At 38.9% G+C, this 20,593-nt stretch overlaps 3 protein-coding genes across 3 annotated transcripts; all 3 read right to left on the reverse strand.

The window, feature by feature from the left end:
* Positions 1 to 971: 971 nt before the first annotated feature.
* On the reverse strand, positions 972 to 10,806 carry hspa14 (heat shock protein 14). The gene is made up of 14 exons (XM_069716148.1): positions 10,661 to 10,806; positions 9,765 to 9,845; positions 8,491 to 8,573; positions 8,006 to 8,054; positions 7,424 to 7,529; positions 7,198 to 7,288; positions 6,982 to 7,086; positions 5,589 to 5,750; positions 5,256 to 5,411; positions 4,299 to 4,401; positions 2,830 to 3,045; positions 2,515 to 2,679; positions 1,230 to 1,297; positions 972 to 1,151 (listed from the first exon to the last, which is right to left on the reverse strand). The coding sequence occupies exons 1-14, from the start codon at positions 10,715 to 10,717 to the stop codon at positions 1,070 to 1,072; spliced, it is 1,524 nt and encodes a 507-aa protein (XP_069572249.1). The 5' UTR covers positions 10,718 to 10,806; the 3' UTR covers positions 972 to 1,069.
* A 2,769-nt stretch (positions 10,807 to 13,575) lies between these two features.
* On the reverse strand, positions 13,576 to 16,727 carry LOC138631299 (beta-2-microglobulin-like). The gene is made up of 4 exons (XM_069716141.1): positions 16,540 to 16,727; positions 15,395 to 15,667; positions 14,422 to 14,459; positions 13,576 to 14,274 (listed from the first exon to the last, which is right to left on the reverse strand). The coding sequence occupies exons 1-3, from the start codon at positions 16,607 to 16,609 to the stop codon at positions 14,446 to 14,448; spliced, it is 357 nt and encodes a 118-aa protein (XP_069572242.1). The 5' UTR covers positions 16,610 to 16,727; the 3' UTR covers positions 13,576 to 14,274; positions 14,422 to 14,445.
* Positions 16,728 to 17,817: 1,090 nt separating this feature from the next.
* On the reverse strand, positions 17,818 to 20,200 carry LOC138631306 (beta-2-microglobulin-like). The gene is made up of 3 exons (XM_069716150.1): positions 20,044 to 20,200; positions 18,646 to 18,918; positions 17,818 to 18,319 (listed from the first exon to the last, which is right to left on the reverse strand). Exons 1-3 carry the CDS (start codon positions 20,105 to 20,107, stop codon positions 18,306 to 18,308), a joined length of 351 nt encoding a protein of 116 aa, XP_069572251.1. The 5' UTR covers positions 20,108 to 20,200; the 3' UTR covers positions 17,818 to 18,305.
* Positions 20,201 to 20,593: the final 393 nt, after the last annotated feature.

The raw sequence follows: 20,593 nt of genomic DNA on the forward strand, positions 1-20,593 counted from the left end.
AATTTGTAGGCATATAGCCACGTGTATGACTAAATAATTATGCCAAACAGGGGCCATTTAACACCAGTGTAATATCTGTGTTGAACTAGAATTAGAAACTGAAACACAATCAGCTGTGCAGGTGAAATAAAACTGGATGTCTCAACAGACTAGATGAAAAGGAGGGAGGTTGGAGGAGTAACAATTTCAAATAAAAGTCCTAGTAATTGCGAAAGTGAGCATAACAAGAAGACACAAAGTGGTCATCCTACATCAGCAAGGTCTCTTACAGGCAAATAATGCATCATTGCTGCAGAGCTGTTTCTAGAAGTGCTGTCAACGGCTGAGGATGGTGTGTGTATATATATATATAAATAATGAACAATATCGGAGTCATGGTTTATCTGTATCTTCTGTTTTAAAACACAGGATTTAACTTTGCTTTGTGGTCGACAGACAAAACTAAGCAAAAAGTCCATAAAGTTTTTGCTGATGCAGTCTGTCTCCTCTGTCTCTCTCGGTGTATCCGTCCTGAAGGGTGCACGAGAGCATCCTGCGGAATCAGTGCATTCAAACACACATAACTTTGGAGTGTTTCAGCCAGGATGACGTCATTCTGCAACTCATCCGGTCTCTAAACATAATATCAGCTGTTACGGAGATCTCACAGCAAAAGACGACGCCAAAGTTATATTCCAGGAAGACTCACTGGCTTTCAGGATATTTTACGGTCGCTTTCATTTTTCAGGAGTTTTTCTGAACTAGAAAACCATTTTAAAAAGTTGTACGATTTCGACCTGCTGCAGAAACCATTTTGGACAGATCAGATGCCTTCCTGATTGTAGTGTGTAATGGATACAGATTCAAACATAAAACATGCTTTGCAATTATGTACAGTACTTTACAATAAAGCTTGGAAGCGCATACGTGCATTTCTACATCATCCCCTGACTGTTAAACATCCACATAATAATGAATCTACACATACAGTGTACAGTGTCATGTTTATTGAGTGAAAAATAGAAAAAAAAAAAAGAAAGATTGCGCCAACACTGTTGTGCTAGTTTGCTTTGGACTGCACATCTGGGACTCATGATGCTGCTGCTGCTATGGTGATGACCTCTGACCTTCCAGTGCTCTGTTCTACACAGGAAACATGAACCGAGCCATCCCTGAAACATACAGAAATAATCATATAGCAACAATCTCATCGAGCGGCCCATAAACTGATCCCGGAAAGACAACGATACCTTTTCATGGTCACCACAGTGTCAATGTTGTGGTTCTCCTCTCCAGACTGCAGGTCTTTGAAGATTATCTGTACGTTGGACACACAAATAAAGACACAACGACATAAGTAATTAATTCAAATTTTTGGTGAGTTAATCCATTATTAATTTTTTGTTTTATAAAGTGTCTTGTTGTTTTTAGAGTTGATACATAATGTTGAACTAAAAAACCAAACACTTCAGTCCTCAGTGAGGTGAAACTGCTGCAGGGTTTTGTTATTTCCAGTGTTACGACAGGCTTACAGGCTGCTGGGGGACCAGCCGGGATGCACCGAGCTGCTCTCTTCCACTTTCTCTTTTCCTCTCCACGCATTCACATGTCAGCACTACACATCATTAACTTTGTCAATTCTCTCTCCCATAGTTTGTCCTCTTTTTCTGTCTGCGGGTATCTTTGGCTCCGGAGCTGCATGCTGCTGATCTGCACTTCCTGTTGCTCCAACCTGCTCACTTTTTACCGTTTGTGCTTTGTCGATTCTTTTCTTTTCTCTCCACTCCCCTCTCACCCCGACCAGGCGCAGCAGACTGCCGCCCACTCTGTCTGGTCAGAAGGACATTTTTCCACTTGCTCAAAGGACAATTGTTTGGTTGCCATGTTATCATTTAGTAATATATAAATTAAACTAGAGTGACAGTAGTTTTGTGTACCTGTTATGTTGTTCCACATTACTGTTTCTTGGAATGAACAGATTTATGAATTTATCTACAAATTGCAATGAGAGGATGTAACAACAACATAGCTGAGAGACACTGAACATTGATGAAACACTGACTTTATCTATATAAAGGTAAGATAATGTAACTTTGATAATGTACAGTGGTGGATGAATTTGTTGGTATCTCTCCATGAGAAACAGAAAAACCTGCAGTTTTCTCTGAAATAAGCTGAAAGTGACAAAGTAATCAGCCTCCATCATTGTTTGTTCTGTATTTAATAGAAATCCTTTCTCACAGGGGAACTATTTTGTTGTTGGGTTCACTCTAATGTTGTAAAGATCTTTTGGAAGGAGTTTACTATGTGTTGTGATTTGGCCCGATATAAATTAAGCCAAATTTAATTGAATGGAGCTTGAACAACTGAAAATGAACTCTGTGACACTGGAGAAACCAAATCTAACGATTTTCCTCCCAACTCACGCATGATATTTTTAAAGATGTGACTTTACATGTCACCAGTGACCGGTACTACTTGGAAAACAGGAAGTAGTAGGTTGAAATGTAATCCGTAGTTAGTACTGTTCTTTACCTTAGATAGCATTTCAGGCTGCTCTGCTAAAATTCTCTGGTAAATCTCCAAACGGAGGGAGGACAGCTTCCCCTCCGCACTCAGGATGTGATGTCTGCGGGCCGGGAGGGGCGTTCCCGATGGAAGGAGGACCGTGAAAATCTCCGCTCCGGATTCATCCATCTCCTGCAACACCCACACACCACCAAGCCGGGCAGAATGTACTGCGTTATATAATTACAGTCAAATCCACTCAGAGAATTAAAACACAAGTAACACTAAAAATGATTAGCATTCAAATATAACATCCAGTGTGTTTCTTCTTGAGGAGAATACCTTCACTAGTATGTCGGTGGCAGAAACATCCACTGTGACAGACTCTTCCTCGGGGCCGAGGCCGTCTCGGCCGACCAGTAAACCTGCTTCCAGAGCTGCTCCCACAGCGATGACCTCGTCAGGAGGCGCCGAGCTGAGAACCTCTACGTCAGGAAACATCTCGCGGATCATCTGCTGGAGACGAGGGATCCGCGCTGAGCCGCCGCAAAGAACCACCTGAAACATACACGAAGCCATCACTTCAGCAGCACGTTGCATCTATGACCTCCGCCACAAACATGGTGTCTGTGCGCTTTATTTGTTCGTTTGTCTGGCTGTCAGTAGGATTACGGAAAATCTACCAGCCTACTTTTCACGTGCAGCACAGGCAGAGAGAGAATCAGAGCAACGTCTTAGAGCAGATCAGAACAACGGGGAGGAATGCTGCAACTAAAAAGGCTTGATTTTGCAGCAGCTTTTCTCAAAACTTATGATGCAAGTTGCAGAGTTTTGTGGTTTGAGTTCAAAAAATCTGAGGCACTCAAGAAGGCGATAATTTGCAAACCCTTTCATAACTCATTCCTATTCAATTGTATTTTACGTATGTCTTTGTGATAAATTTGTGATTTTCTGTTAAAAAACAATAACTCCAACCCAAGAAAGAGTCTTGTTATAATTATTTACCACGGTAGAAAGCATTCCGTTCTTCACATACAAAGCTGGAAATGTTGGAGTTTCTAAAATTTCCTTAACCTAAAGGTTTATTGGTTTAAAATTACGAATCAATACTGAGTCATAAAAGTGACAGATTTACAGACTGAATTATAACCTCTGGACTCCATAGAGGAGGTGGGTGAGAGGAGGATGTTAGCCAAGATGACATGGATCATGGACAACACCTCTCACCCCCTCCATGAGGCTGTAGGAGCTTTAAGCAGCTCCTTCAGACTGCTGCACCCTCAGAGCAGGAAAGAGCGCCACCTGCAGGTCGTTTGTCCCGACAGCTTTCAAGACTGTTCAAGTGAAATAACGTTGCACTGTTCATCTCATTTCATTTCACACTTTTTTCCATTCATCCCAAACTATATTTATGTATTTTTATTTGATTGTATTTGTTTTTTTCGTGTATATAGTCTGTGTGTGTGCATTTGTTCTAAAATAATATTTTTTTATCAATCATATTTCATTATCTTATTTGTATTTGTAAAGTTTTTCATATTGCGTGCACTTGTTAGTTTTCTTTGCTGCTGTGACAACCGAATTTCCCCACTGTAGGATTAATAAAGTCAAATCTAATCTAATATAATCGAATAACTGTAGCGTCAGCACAGGTGTTGCATATAATAAAAGAGTGGACTATCAGCCTTGGTGGAGGTCAGTTCAATCACAGGATTCAAGGCTTTTACTTTTCTTTATTCACCCTATTTCACAACTATAATTGAAACTGGATCATTTCAAACAACGGACCATCAATGACAGCGTGTGTGTACCTTGTTAATGTTGCTGGTGCAGAGTCCCGCCTCCTCCAGCAGGGCTCTGATTGGCTGGATGCTTTTGTTGAAGAGTGACGAGCAGAGCAGCTCAAATCGAGCTCTGAAAGAGAAAAACACAGACTGTCAGTATTTATTTACCTGTTGCAAAGCATGTCGGGAAAAATATCTGCATATTATAGGCATATTTCATTTAAATTAAAACAAAAATGGAAGGCAATACATCTTAAATCCGTGTTATGCTCTGAACAAATCACTTGTGCTTCTGCCACATTCAGTTGCAGCAGTTCCCACTGACTTTGGTATTTTCCAGCATTTTTTTTGCGTTGAGGATAACTTTAATTTGTGCTCGTCCAGCATTTTTTGATTTGGAACACATTTCCACAGCATCTGCTTTTTTTTTTGTTAATAGCTAAAGCAAGACATGGCAGAATATTTAACATACACCATTCAAGCTGCTTGAATAGAAGGTGTGGCATCATTGTAGTGTGCATTTATATTGAACTAATGATTGCTATTTACCAGAAATTTCTTCTTTGACCTGTATTGCAATATCTTTGTATATTTGAAGTGAGCTAAACGTGTGTAGCTCTTAAATTTTCTCTTTGTTTAATTTTGAATATAACTGCTGTTCATACATACAACATATAAATCATGTCTTGACAACTGTTTGATTGTTGTAAGGTTTTTATATCTCATCCTTAGTGTCTCTGCTCAGATGTACAGAACATCTGCAGTTGCATTTTCATTTCTAAAAGAGTTCTCCTGATCTGCCCCCTCTTATTCCCGTCATGCGTGATCCCTGAATAGGAAGCTCCTTGAGTTTAACCTATTTTAATACCAATTGTGACAAAGTATTCTTCAGTTCCACTACCAGGCTCATCTGTACATACTTAGTTTTTTAGTACTTCATATTTATCATAATCTCATTTCCTATGTGTCAGCTCAATATCTCACCTGGACACGTTGCATTCAAAGTCAATGCCATCATGCAGGGAGTCCACAAAGCAGTTGGCTGATCCCAAGGAGGAGAGGGAGTGCTTGGCCATGTCAGCACCATTCATCAGCTTCATCATCGCCCGAGCGTTGCTGCTCACATCGTGTTTAAAGCCGCTGCACAACCAACAAAGACAAAAAGCACTTCAGTATGTATACGTTCATCATTGTAGCATTCAAATTTGATATTGTCACAATGCTACTGGACAGAAACATCTGGATGTTCTGCACCGTCACATGCCATGTGAAACATTTCAAGTTCCAAAGTGAGCCGGGAGCTTTGAGGAGACTCACCGTTTGAACTCGGAGGCGAGGTGCTGCGCCAGGGCCTCGGTGAAACTCTCTCCTCCGATGCTGTGGTCAGTGTGAGTGTTGAGAACCCGGAAGATTCCTCCAGTGACCTGCAGCACGGTCACACTCAGGGACGTCCCGCCCAGCTTGTACACCAGAACATGGCTGTCAACACAACACGTGGAAGTATGAGGAGAAATGTTCAGAAAGAGTCGATCAAACTCAGGGAGAAACAATATAAACAAACGTGCTCCTATATTCTACATTAGAAGCAGCGACGACATCATGTTGGAAGACTTTCAGCAAGTGATGACAACACATGGTGATGTATGCGTATTAGGGATGTTACAATAACAAAACCATTACTCCTTGAAGTCTGTGATTCTCTATACCACAGTAGAAAATAATAATAAATGTTTTTCACCATTAACTGATTTACTTAAAAAAGAACTTCATCCTAGCAACAAGTGAGAAGAAGGCTCCATATAATAATAAATTTTTTTTTTAAATACAAGACTTTTCTTTCAAACAAATAATATTGTGACTAAAAAGAAAAACAACACGAAACAAGGAAAAACATGAATATTACAGAGAAACGGTGGCATGTAGCCTGCAAGTAACTGTTCATGAAGTGGACAGTGATGCTTTGAATCTGAGCACCGAGGGCTTCAACTTTTAACAGGATTCATTAATAACAGCAACACTGAAGGCAATATTATTCTCCATCAACAAGCTCATTAGCAGCAGCAACATTCATCCACATTTAATGTTTTCTGAATTAACGAATGTATTAATAATGCAGCTACCAATCAATGATCAACACCTGATTAAACCCATCTAAGTACAGTCAAATAAATACATGCAAGCACCTATAGAGTGTGTGTGTGTGTGTGTGTGTGTGTGTGTGTGTGTGTGTGTGTGTGTGTGTGTGTGTGTGTGTGTGTGTGTGTGTGTGTGTGTGTGTGTGTGTGTGTGGAGGGAGGGAGGGTGGGTGGAGGGAGAGAGGGTGGGTGGGAAGGAGGGAAGGAGGGAAGGAGGGAGGAGACAGGCTGTTCATGCAAAAAAAAACCATCAAACTGTTTCCAGCTGAAGGAATTTTTCATGGAAGATTGGTAAAAAAAAAAAAAGAAAAACGTCAACATCAGCAAATCACTAAACAAGTTACCTACAGACCTGTTTCACTGGAGACATTTTGACTTGTGGTAGGTCTTACACAGGTGTTTCAATGAGGGCTCAGTTCCATGAAACATCCCAGTAAGATACGACGGTGAAGCAACATGCACAAAGCAGGAGCCACTCTCAGTGTTACAACCTCACCTCTCTACAATGACAAGTCAAAATGTCTGCTATTAAAAAGGTCCGTAGTCAAATGTAACGTGTGTCTGGAGCGCCGTACCTCTTCCCAGAAGAGCACTCCTGTCCGATGCTGTAGGCCAGCAGAGCAGCAGCCGGCTCGTGGATCAGCCTCAGAACGTGGAAGCCTGCAGCTTCGGCTGCCTCTCTGCACACACAGCAGACAGACAGTGATGCGACTATTCAAAATGAAAGTGCAACGATTTTCACAGTCACACAACAAAAGGGTACAGTTGTGATGAAGGGTGATGTACCTCACCTCAGGGCACGCTTCTGAGCATGTGCGAACTCAAAAGGGACGGTGATGACCGCTGCACTGACGTCAGACCCCAGAGCTGACTGAGCCGTTTCTGTGGAGGTGAAAATGATCCATCAATTTACTGTTGATTTTCACAGCCAGCCAGCGTGTGTGTGTGTGTGTGTGTGTGTGTGTGTGTGTGTGTGTGTGTGTGTGTGTGTGTGTGTGTGTGTGTGTGCGCGCGCACCTTTCATTTTGTGAAGGATGAGTTTTGCAACATCGCCCGGCGCAGCATACTCCTTGTGTTCTCCTGCTGTGATCTCATAATAAGGCTTCTCATCTCTGCTGACGACCTGAACACAACAACCGCTGCTTCAGTACACAAAACTCTCTAAAAATACATCTGAAGCTCCATTCGAATCACAGAACAAGTTTCCACCTGTTTTTCAGTGAACTAGCAGCTAATCTTTCAAATCTAAGCTAATCAATTTTTAATCCTTTCTGCAGCCTTGTTTCGACAACTACAGGCTACTGGTTACAAGTTTTCTGCAGAACTCCAAAGTCTGTGAAAGACCAGACCGTGCACCATAACTTTGCAAAGTTTAAAACCCAACCATCATATAAATCATATAGATCCTGCCCAAATGGGATTGTAAGACAAACATAAAAAGCCATAATGCTCCTGACTGATGAAAGCTGTTCAATAATATTAACAGAAGGATAAAAAAAAAGACTCTCAACGAAGGAAACAAAATCTAACATCATAAAGTATTCAATTTAAACATTTAAAGACTTTAAAAGCAGAGAGAATTTCTGTCAACAAACTCACCTGACACTTGGTCTCTGTTTTGTGAGTCTGTGTCACTGGATCATCAAACCTACCAAAGGAGAAGAAATCTGTTATTTAATTGGTTTTAATGTATATAAAGGATGACTGCATCCTCCAGTGTTCAAGCCAAGAATCAAGATCCTTGTTATTAAGTGTTATCAGCATGAACGTTCTCCTAAAAGATCAACTTGTTGTACAACTGTGACATTTTTTTCAAAAGCAGAGTTTGACGCTTTGGGAAGAACTTGGTCTCAGTCAGACTCTTATCATTATGTTTTCACGAAGCAGTATGTCCTGCTGTGACTGTAAAATCCTTTTTAAAAGGCGTTTTTATTATGTTAGGTGTATGTTTGAACTGCATAACATGCATTTAACACAATTCTTATTCTAATTGACCATTTATTTCATTTGAATATCCAACAAGTGATGTATTCTCCTATGACACTGGTTGCCCTGTAGCGTTAAGACAGAATGAAGTGCATCACCTTCTCCCCAACACTTGTTTCACTTTAACAACTGTGTTGGCAGCGTTGCGAACGCGTCCCTGCTTCGCTGCGATGCCGACAATCTGCAGAAGATACAAGTTGGTCAATAACCACAAAAAAGAAAAAGACACTTTGATGCATTGTTGGTTCAACCCAATAGTTGAAACAGGTTTATGGTATCAATTTAAATATAAAAAAAGAGGCATCAGAAAACTAATAATTCAACTGTGGACAAATAATGGAATAAGTAACATTATTGACATTAAGCTACATTATAGACAAATACAAAATCATACCAATGACCTTTTACGATATAATTATACGAGCACACAGACGTAGTGAGCTGCCTGTTAACAAGACTGCTAATGGAACAGCAGTAACGATGATTAATGTGGCAACCAGCAATGAGACTGAACATTTTGTACATTTATTCCAACACAGTATATTGTATCTTAGCATAATAGTGTCTGTATCTAGGCAACAGATATTGATATTAATCTTTAAAAAGATGAATAAATGTGTGCAATGATTTAAAAGTTGTGGTCAGAAGTCGTCAGTGAATGTTACAATGACATTTATGTTTTTTAGGCACTGAGCACATTTTAGAGTATCCCACTATCAAGGTTCAAATATTTTTAGTTTCGAGACAATTTCTCCAACTCAATTATGAACAGAAATCTCTACTACCAGCACTTTATGATGAGATGCTTATAAAAACATAATGCTTTCATAAGATGAGTTTTCCTTCAATATAAATCTGAATATAAAAATATGAAAGTATCCTATCAACGGATGGAAGATCTGGATAGCCTTATATTCTGAAAAAAAAAAAAAAAAAAAAAAAGATAACGCATGACTGGTGGTCATATGACCGAGAAAACAGCTTAAAGTGAAGGATGTGAAATTACCCTGACATTATTCGAGGGTTAAAACATTCCGTTTGTATTAATATGTGTAAATGAATGCAAAAGCTTTTGTTATATCTATATCTACTGTACATATAAACAACAGCTTAGATTTGTTTTTAAATAATTTTGTGTGTAAATTAATACACTAGCTTTTATGTTGTATTAAATGTTACACAGGGCTCCTTTGATTGAATTTGAGATGCTTTAACGTGATAATTGTCGTTGACTAAATTAATAAAATTACCAGCTCCAGCAAATTTTAAGCCAGTAATTGGAATAAAAAGAGAATAAAAAGGGAATATTGGTCGTCATCCTCATTTCTACAAACCTCCATCATCCCTTTCAGAGAAGTGACGCATGTTGTACCTGCTCAGTGTCTCTGTAGCCCACCACCGCCGGAGTCACTCTGTCTCCTGCATCATTAGCAACCACATCAGCCCGGCCATCCTGAAAACACACAAAAAATATTTGTTTGTTTACTTGGCAAAAAATATAAATAAGTGTATATTTTCTTTAATAAATACAGGCAATTTCTTCTTAAGATTGTACAGACCTATTCAATGTTAAAAAAAAACCAAACAAAAAAAAAACAGCCTTAGATATCCACAATAAACAAGCTGGACACAGCAAAAGTTTTACATTTTGATAAGAGACTGTATTGAAATTGGTGACTATGATTGATGTTCTGTCACCTCCAATCCATTAAGATTTGTGAAGAATAAGTAATGCAGGAAAAATCTGAATACCTTCAGCCATTTCAAAATATAGGCTACTTTAAAAGCAAGAATCAGAAGGAGATGCGTTTAAAGTGTGCATGGGCTGCTGGTACATTTACTGAAGGAGGTACATTTACTGAAGGAGGTACATTTACTGAAGGAGGTACTAGTCACTCACATTACACTCGTTAGGAGGAACCATTAAAGGAAGGCTGTCGGGTTCACTCCCTCAGTTCATTGTACATGAAGTGGGCCTACTTTTCACTAAATGTTCACTGCGCACTTTAAAAGAATACGTCAGACTGGCAAACACATGTACCACATGTACCACATGTACCATATGTACCACATGTACCACATGTACCACATGTGAAGAAGTACTTAGAAGGACGCTGCGGCGTTTTCATTCCTACACTATGTAGATGACGGAGCTGACCAGCAGCTTAACAACCACCGCAATTTCCGAGGAATTTTACAGTTCGTGACCACCGTGATAAGAAGTTCAGCATGTGAACGGCTGGTCGAGCTAAACTGGACGCAACTCACCTTAAATATCGCCACGCAGGCGCATGTATAACCGAAGTGAACCCCGATCGCAGCCATGCCGCAGGATGTGTGTTCCCGGGACTGAAGCTGCTCGTGCTCCGCTCTGAGCCGGCACTGCTTCCGCTCGGAGGAACAACTTCCGGTTGAAATATTTCAGGCGAAAAAGTGTGTCACATTTACCCACGTATTGAATATTATTAAACACTAGTGATGGTGAGATGAAGCCTCATGAGGCATCAACCACTTCAGCCAGTTGGTTCCAGAAAGGGTTCATTACTCGAAGCTTCATGTGAACACGAAACCACCTACTGGCCAAGTGTATAATGACAGGCAGCTGGATCTGAACCACATGTGATGCATTGAATGTTTGTGTCTGTTATGGCTGTTGGGAATGACTATGAATTACAAAAATGTATGACCAAATAATTTCTGTACATAAATTATCACATATATGCATAATAAAATATTTTTTGAATGTATTCTGTGTGTGTAAATTTCCCCAAAATGGTAGTATCATATGATATGGCAGGTTGTGTAATCATGTTTTTCTGTCACTTTAGGAAAATGGCCTGGGCTTAAGCAGGCAGAGGACAGTGGAAGTGCTTGTGGAACTAGGAAGAGGGGACTGAATATGCTTGTGTAACTTGGACAATGATGTACAGGACAGGGGACATTTTATTCATTTTTATTCAGAAATAACAGTTTCTCAACAGTTTTTGGTTTTGTGGATGTCCACATGTCCGAAGTAAGGCTAACAGCAGCCACCTTTTCCACTTTAGCCTTCTCCTTCTCCTTAGCTGACTCATACTTGGCCTCCACCATGGCCTTCAGAGCCTCAAGGAAAAAATATATAGTGCTGAACTGTGAGACACAATAAAGTACTCATTTGTTTCATGCATGCACCCATACATACCTGCCCTGTAGGGAGGACATAATTAGGATCCAGTTTGGACACAAATGCCCTGAATCCAACATCATCCACAATACTGAAGGGCTGTGTGTCCTTCACTATCATGGAGATGAGGGCTTCATCCAGCTCTTGTTTTCTGGTGGCTGGTTAAAAGAGAATAAATACAGTGTTTGTTACCTGTCTTTATTTACACAATAACCAAAGCGAACAGGGATAAATTGTGATGGTGCATTTGTAATATTGTAATGACTTACCTTGGCTGGGTGAAGCTCCAGTTTCCTCCTTATTCTCATGCAAGGCACGGTAACGCCTCAGCATGGATGAGCTGTTGTTATTGGACCCCAACTCCTTGGAGCACAATAAACACCTCACCTTTGAATAAAATAAGAAACTGTGAAAAATACAGTTCTTGATAAGCAAACCTAAAGTGTCTGAAATAGAGTTAGATATAGCTTACCTTATTAGGAGTTATTAAATCAAAGTGTTCCCATACAGGGGAAATCCTCCTCTTCCTGGCTGGCTCCATCTTATCACCTCCTTCTCTCCTCACTCTCCTACATCTCCAAACTATCTCTCTCTCTCTAAAATCTCCAAACTATCTCTCTCTCTCTCTAACTTCTCCAAACTATCTCTCTCTCTCTAAACTCTCCAAACTATCTCTCTCTCTAACTTCTCCAAACTATCTCTCTCTCTCTAAACTCTCCAAACTATCCAAACTCTCAACTGACCTCAACTCTCCACCAACAACCCACATTTTGAACGGAGCCTGAGAGGTTTATGTTGCCGTCAAACCTCCCTGCAAAATCTGAACCACTTCCCGAAGCAGTCACGTGGTACAGCCGGCAGCGAGGCTTCGGACGTCATCATTTTTGGCTCCTCCCCTAAATGAAGCAAGCCTCGACACGCGCTTCGAGGACACGCCCCCTCCGTTACGCGACACACGCTTCGAAGCGTCGGCACACCTCGTAACATCACTATTAAACAGAAAAAACAATCAAATTAAACAAAAGTAATAACAATAGCATTGTTAAAATTACGAGTAAAAAAATCCTGCTATTTAATGGGAGTATTTTTTTCAAGTTTAGGTTTTTGTAATTATGGAAAATACAGGCAGAAAAATAGTCCATCGGAGTATTAGGCCAATGATTTGGTTATTCAGTTTCCTCTACTGTCTCAGTTACAATAAAATGTTGTAGTTGATGAAGGTTTCATTACTGCTGTTATCTGTAAATATATGAGAACATGTGAAATCTGTCTCAATTTTATGAAAAAGTGTCAGAGTGGCTGTGAACGAGAGAAAAAAAAAAGCATTCTGTTGCTTCCAACTTTTTCCATGATCTATCATTTTTCAGGTAAATATAGCTGCTACAGCAGCACAGCTATTGTCTATAAATTACATGTTATGGTGATTTTGACAATTTTAGCAGTTCAAAGCAGCAGCTGGGAAATACCTGGAAGTGACTGCTGTTGATGTAGTTGTAATTGGCCACATTACAGTTACTATTTCATACTCATCCCATTGTCTGACAATATATATTCATATGAATTCAGAAGTCCTTCACATTTAACGTTTAGACGTTTTTACAAGCAAACTGTTGCTGTTAAAACAATTTTCCAAAAGTAAAAATTAGATTCTGTATAAGATTTTTAATTATTCCATAAAAAACATTTGTGAGAATAGTTGCGTTTATAGCATTAATAAATATATAAAAGATGGCTTATGAAAGTTGGAGAAGTTGAGAGAACATTTTAAGAACAGCAACTGAGGAACATTAATAAATAAAATGTGATCGTGCAGCTTTTGTTTTACTGTAAAAAGGACATGTTAACCTGTGAACATGTGAAGCTGTGAACGTGTGAAGCTGTGAACGTAAACATGTGAAGCTATAAACTTATAAACTAAAGCTTTAAACTAACAGCTAACAGGCACTGTTCCTTCCAACACACGAAAATGTTTCATTTATTAGGATTAAGAAGTCAATGAACTGAAGAGTTCAGAACAGTATCACGTTTTCAAATTTATTTATTTTGATATATTTTTATTCCCTAACCATATTGTATAAAATCCATTAAAAGAAAACAGAAATTCATTAGTATATACTTCAGAATAAACATAGGCAAATGCTCACTTTTATCCTATATGCAGAAAGGAAGTACAAAAGAATGAATGAGGAAAGAATCTTTTTCATGTGAATATTCAATCAAATCATGACCAAAAAGTTATTTTAAAATATTTGTTTATACAAAATGTTTTGAGAATAATTTACATTTAAATGATTTGTATTTAGATTTTTTAAATTTCAGAGCTCTTGACTATGCCTGACTTGATGATAGCATTTGTTTCTGGTACACATTCACAGACTAACACTCATATATCTGATTGCGACACAATGTAGAGCCAAAAAAGCGAAGAAAAAAAAACCTGATGTAGAAGCTGAGTGAGAAGCAATTATTTGGCCATTTTTAATCCTCATTCATAACAAGCCCAGTTGATCTAGTTGTAACAGGTGTGTTACTTGGAGTCTTTCTGCCCTCCTCTGCTCACTAATCACTAAATGAGGCTGTATTGTCATCAACATTTTCTCAAACAAAAAACAAAGCCAATCTAAGTGCAGTGTCTTTTACAATTAAACTCAAGCTCATGGACAGTTCCAGGACTTAAGATCCGTTCCAATCTTCTTTATCTCACGGACACTGACGAAACCTGTGGTGAACAAACAAAAGGATAAAAACTATTTATAGTCACTCAAAACTGCTCCTGGATATATATATATATATATATATATATATATATACTAAAACTAAATCTACTGAATTCATAAATAGCATTGAGAATGAATATGTTATTTACCTGGAGCCAGACATGGTGGAGAAATTACATATCTGGTTCTGTAGAGAGAAATCAAAGCATATTGATCAGGACAGTTCATACTGTTAATCTGGAGGGGTCCATGTAAAGCTGAACGTTTTGAATGTTTTGTTTTTTTTGCCACAAGAGCTCAAATGCTGCACTTGCGACAACCATCCATATAGCTTCCGTTTACATTTTTAAATCTGTGTTTCTATTTATTGGCAGTTTCAGCATTTCAGATTATATTTGTCAGTCAAAAAATGTAGGGGATGATAGTGCAAATTGAACAATGTGACGAGGCTGCCTTGTGGATTTTGTTTCAGTTAATTGCAGTTTCCAAATTAATTTCTTAAAGTAGTATATTGTTGTTACTAGAGCTAGTTAAAAAAAAAAAAAAAAAAAGCTTGATTTCTTTATGTATTTGTTTTGTATGCTATCTTACAAAAAAGAAACCATTGTATCCCATTCCGAAATCATGTCTCTTCATTATGTTTGCTTATTAATTTACATCTAGAAAACTACAAATGTAGAAATTAATCAAGATTTAGGTTGTTTTTTTCATGGGAAGGAAAAATGAAAAATGAGTGTGTGCTTGTCTTGTTTACATCTTTGACAGCATCATGTAATAAAGACTGGACATTTCTTTTCGTAAACCTGTTGTCTCAGGTTGGTGGTGTGATGTTTCCTGTGGTTGTTCTGTAGTAGGCCGTGTCTTTTCTTTGGTGCATGAGCATAGCATGCATAGTGTTAGCTTAGCATCCTGAGAATTAGTGAGGCGTTTGGTAAGAGGACAGGTGATAATAATGAATCAGTCGACCCTTGTGGGTGTATTATTATTCTATTCTATTCTATTCTGCATTAGTATGTCACTTTGTGTGTGGTTTAAAACTTATTAAGAAAAGCTTTACCGAATGATGGTTATACCAATAAATTATTAAGACAAAGGAGCAGAGAGAGACAAACAAACACATACCCCAATTGTAAGTCTTGGACTTTCCCATGTGAGTCACTTTACAGGAAAAATGCTCTCCTTGGTTTGGAGTGAAAGGCGCATGTTTGGTCAGGTGGTACTGCCAGTTCTCCTCGAAGGACAGGTCAGTCTGCTTGGAATCGTGCATCTCTTTTCCGTTCTTGAGCAGCTGGATGGTGATTTCTGGAGGGTGGAAGCCACTCACGTGGCACAGGAGGGTGTTGACCTTCTTGAACTCTCCTGGTCCATGACTGTACACCTGAACCTTGGGTGGAGCTAACAACAGAAAACACCATATAGTTGGAAAGCATTCATTTGGATTTCACTACTTCTATAATTGACATTATCAACCAACGTGTTCACAATATGTTATGTATAAATGTTGTTTACTCCGTCACTGCGCCATAAATCTTGCTGGGGGTCTAGTTTCTGGCACTGAGATAAAGTGTTACAGGAGATTTTACCGTTTTATGCCACGAGAAGGAGTAAAAAAAATGAGCATTTCTGCCAGATGTAAATGAAAAAAAAGTTCAGGCTTCGGTTATTAATTATTCCCGTCGGTTTAGAGGGACTCGCAGCACAGAGCAACATATCACATCACATCACATCACATCAGATCAGATCAGATCACATCACATCACATCACATCACATCAGATCAGATCAGATCAGATCACATCACATCACATCACATCACATCAGATCAGATCAGATCAGATCAGATCACATCACATCACATCACATCACATCACATCAGATCAGATCAGATCACATCACATCACATCACATCACATCAGATCAGATCACATCACATCACATCAGATCAGATCAGATCAGATCAGATCAGATCACATCACATCACATCACTCAATATATAAAATGGCCTCGAACCAAAGCAGTATTCTCCGACTACGTACTTTGCGTTACGGCGCCGTCAAAGGGAACATAATCATTTAACTCTGCAAGTGGTTCCTATTGTGACACACAGCTTTTGTAAAGTTGTTACTTGACTTTGAGGACCCATTTCTTTGGGCTACTTCTTCTTCTGTTTCGTTCGAGGCTGGTAAAGCTAAATGTGCGACGCCATTTCACGATCTTACGCCATTTGTAAATAAACTGGAAAATGAACAAGTACAGTTGATCACTTACCATCTTTGGCAAATGACGAACCCGCGAGGCATAGCAGACCGACAACAGCTGCACACAGTGGGGCCTTCATGATTTCACCTTAAGACGGTCTCTGTGGTAAAGTTACTGTATGTTCGCTTCAAGAAGAGAAACGGCGAACAAGTCAAACCGAAAGTAATAAACAGGTCGTGTTTTTCTAGAACATTTCCTGTTACGTCACGGGACGCGCAGTACCAACTCGGCCAATCAGACCCGCCCACCAGCATAACTTTAGACCTATCAGGTATATGCGTCTCTAATTCGACCAATTGGGAAATAAATAGAACGTGTTGCTAGGTAGAACTTACTCTAACACGTTCTCCTTTTCGTGGTTTCATCAGATTCTTTTGGGTTGTTAGGGCCGATAGTTAACAATTACACTGAGGTATTTATAAAGAAAACTTGCTTTAGATAGACAAACCTAAAATTACTATATAACATGACCATTTCGGTGGTCATTTAATTGAAACATTAGAACAGCTTCGCCCATGAGACTGTCAGGATGCTCAACTCTCTCCCTCATTCCCCATAAAGTCGGAACTTTTATGGTGGTATGGTATTTACTTTATTAATCTCCGAGGGGACATTTTTTTACACAATGTGTATATATACACATTGTGGTGCAAATACGGGTCCATAGTGTAAAAGTTTATTATATATATATATATATATATATATATATACTACAGGTAAGAGTCACTGAGGTTGTTGTCTTGTTTATTGTTACATATCTAGCCTTTCTTGTTTTATCTTTTTATTTTGCACACCATGTGACTGTGACAAATATTTAGATTTCTCCGTATGTCTGTATGTCATATGGTGAAATGACATTAAAGTTGAAGTTGAAGAAATAAGCAATAAAAGGAGGGTTCATTTTCACCTTATATTTTTTTAATCGTTTAATTTAGAGCATGTTTAAGAGGCACTTTTATCTGTACATTTTTCACAATGTGTATAGCACACCGACAGCAGGACAACAGAGAGCTGGAACAGTTCAAAACTAATGTGACCTTGTACAGCAGGCTACACACCCTGCACACACACTGCAGGAGGTTCTGTCTCCTCCATTAGTGTTCACTTACTGGAGCTACCAGCACTACCAGGTGCTCCACTCTTCACCAGCTAAAACAGTCCACCCACTTTCAGTGAAGCCCCTAATCTAAGGTTTTATCATTTACCAAAGCCTAAAGACAAATATTATTTGTATAAAAAGCCCTTTAAAAAATTGGAAATGTTTGTGATTGAAAAATGAAGACAAGAAATTTTTAAGAGACGTTTATTCGGCTGTAGCGAACAAATATCTTGAAATCAAATTAAACTACAGAACACAATTTGTCTGGCCCATAAAAAAATACAACTAACTAGTAATTAATTTGTCAGTTTGCAAATGAAGAGAAATATTATAAGCAAAACAAACATAAGCAACTTGACATTTCAACTTTATATAGAATTTCTCAAACACAAATAATCTGAGCAACACATTGTTAAATTACAATCCACCTGCAGCCCCAGCATCCACTCATATATGAATATAAACAGCTAAGTGCTTATTTTTGTGAAAAGAAAAGTAAGAAAGTCATGACAAGCTATGATCGATGGATCATGATGATTGATTGAAGAAATGAAGAGAAAGTGCTGCTGTTACTGAGGACAAAACCTCTCATCAAATGTGATGTTCCTGGAGAGGGATGGAGTCACTTTGCAGACAACATAGAATGGAAATCAGTTAGCTGGGCCTCCACTCGCAGTTACATGTTCGGCTCTGTAGAAAGAAAAAAGAAGAATGAACACAGAGGTTGTCATTCATCTCATAAATGCTGGTGAAGCAACATCTGCATTTGGCATGGGATGTTTTCCTTCATATTTGATTTTTTTTTTCCCCATGTACTTTTGTAGATTGTGTTTTTCTATGATTATAAACAACATATCAATATTGTTGCAGACCTGCATGAAGATGTATATTGATTGATTTTACTTCCTAATGTTTTACTGACTGCATTAGATGCTAATACATTGTTTATTTCTGTCTTTTCTTGGTTATGAAAAACTTAATATGTGTGTCACATGTTTTGGCTGACCCCAACTCACCCCAAGCATGCTCTGTGACTTTGGTCCCATGAGTGACTCTGCAGCTGAACTTCTCTCCGGCCACTGGTGTGAAGGGAACGTTCCTGGTCAGGTGGAAGTGCCAGTTGGCTTTGAAGGCCAGGTCGGTCTGTTCGGCATTAGGGATCTCCACGCCATCCTTCATCAGCTGGATGGTGATGTCAGGAGGGTGGAAGTCACTCACATGGCAGATGAGGATGTTGTCCTTGCCGAACTCTCCTGCATTACGGCTGTACAGCAGAACCTTGGGCGGAGCTAGAGGTAAAACAGAAAGAGAAACCATGTCAAAATACCATGAACGCTACAGGGCGCCATTTTACCTGTTGCAACTTACAGGAGGAAATAGGAAAAAACTATCAGAATTTTTTTGAGCAGCAGCCTGTCAAAAAACGTGTTTCTGATTCCATGTATTAAAACTGTAAAGACCACTTGCTGAAACATGAGACGGAAATTACACTGAATCGCAGTATGTGTCTGGTATTTTTTCATAAACTGCTTTGTATTGTAAAGTGCACATTGCATCATCTGTGAATGTTTGATGTACAAAATGAAGAGAAGTTAAAAATTAATCATAGCATGCTTCCATAAAGCTCACAGGACTCACATGACTTGATGTTTAAAAACCGTTTTTTTAAGACTTGATTATCTTCAACCATACCGACAAATGAACTAATTGAACTCAAAAAAGGGGAAATAAAATATAAAACTAATCGCTACCAAGGTGCCTTCTTGATTTAAGGGCCAGTTCAGACTAAAAATTCACAGAGATGATTTCAAATGTGAAATTATTTGCGATTTTCCAGTCTGCAACATGTTGACACCAGAACATCTCCACAGCATTAAGCTCTCTGGTGAAAAAACGAAAAGAGTCAAGAATTTGTATCCTATAGTTGCTTCTCGTATCACCTGAGAATTAGAAATGTACTTGGCAATTCGAAACAGCCATCTGTGTGTAGCAGCCTGCGGCCAGTGGAGGATGCTGTTGTCACAGCAGTTGTTTTCCAGGAAATCGAAACTAAATCCAGTCGTTTCAGGGGAATTCCAATAAATTATAAACATGACATACATGTCTTTTTCTTTTGCGTTTGGCTGTAATATCACTCTTACTCGAGCCACTGGAATGTTTGGAATGAAAATATGCTCAATTTAATTTGATTTTTTTAAAAAAAAATTTAAATCAAATCACTAGCCGCTAAATAAAAGCCTTTGGCCCGCCATTTGTTCTGTATGTTGGCTATCAGAAAACACAGCCTAATTAAACTGACACTTATCTTTTTTTAGCAATCACGGATAAAAGCAAATTTACTTTAAAATCTAACATTCTTCAGGAAAATGGCCAAATTTACATTGCAAAAGGTAGATCAGTAGGTAGACACTTACTGTGCTTGGCGTCCACTGAGCAGTAGACAGCTGCCAGGGCTGCAAGAAAAACTGCAAACTTCATGCTTGATCAAGTCGTCTTTTGTTGTTTTGTCAAATGAGTGAGAAATGGCGAGACGTGCGTCCACTTTGCGGAAAGAAAGAATCTGAAGCGAAAGCATGAGGGCACAACGTTATAACCAAATGCTCTGAGACAGCCCACTACACCACACTGGCCAATCATGAATTTCTGTTGTGCTGTTACCAGGTAAAACATTATCAAACAGGTTTGGATTATTGTGGGTAGGGAGGGTTTGCGGAAACTCCCTAAAGACCCATAGTCACCACCGCCTTTATAAGGCTATAACAACCGATTTATAATAATAATAATAATAATAATGATAAATGCGACCCCCATAACAGGAATATATTGCAATCCCACTGTTCATAGAAGGCTTATTAAAGACCATTTCTATAGTCCCACTCCTTTTCTGTATTTTTCTCGACTATATTTCTTTTCTCTCCACTTCTTTTCTTTTGTCCATCCATTTCCCTTAATTTGTTTCACATC

This window comes from Brachyistius frenatus, unplaced genomic scaffold, assembly GCF_029030835.1.
Source record: "Brachyistius frenatus isolate BFR_SWC_R1_liver_20210118 unplaced genomic scaffold, ASM2903083v1 Contig_152, whole genome shotgun sequence".
In the NCBI taxonomy this organism is placed as follows: domain Eukaryota; kingdom Metazoa; phylum Chordata; class Actinopteri; family Embiotocidae; genus Brachyistius; species Brachyistius frenatus.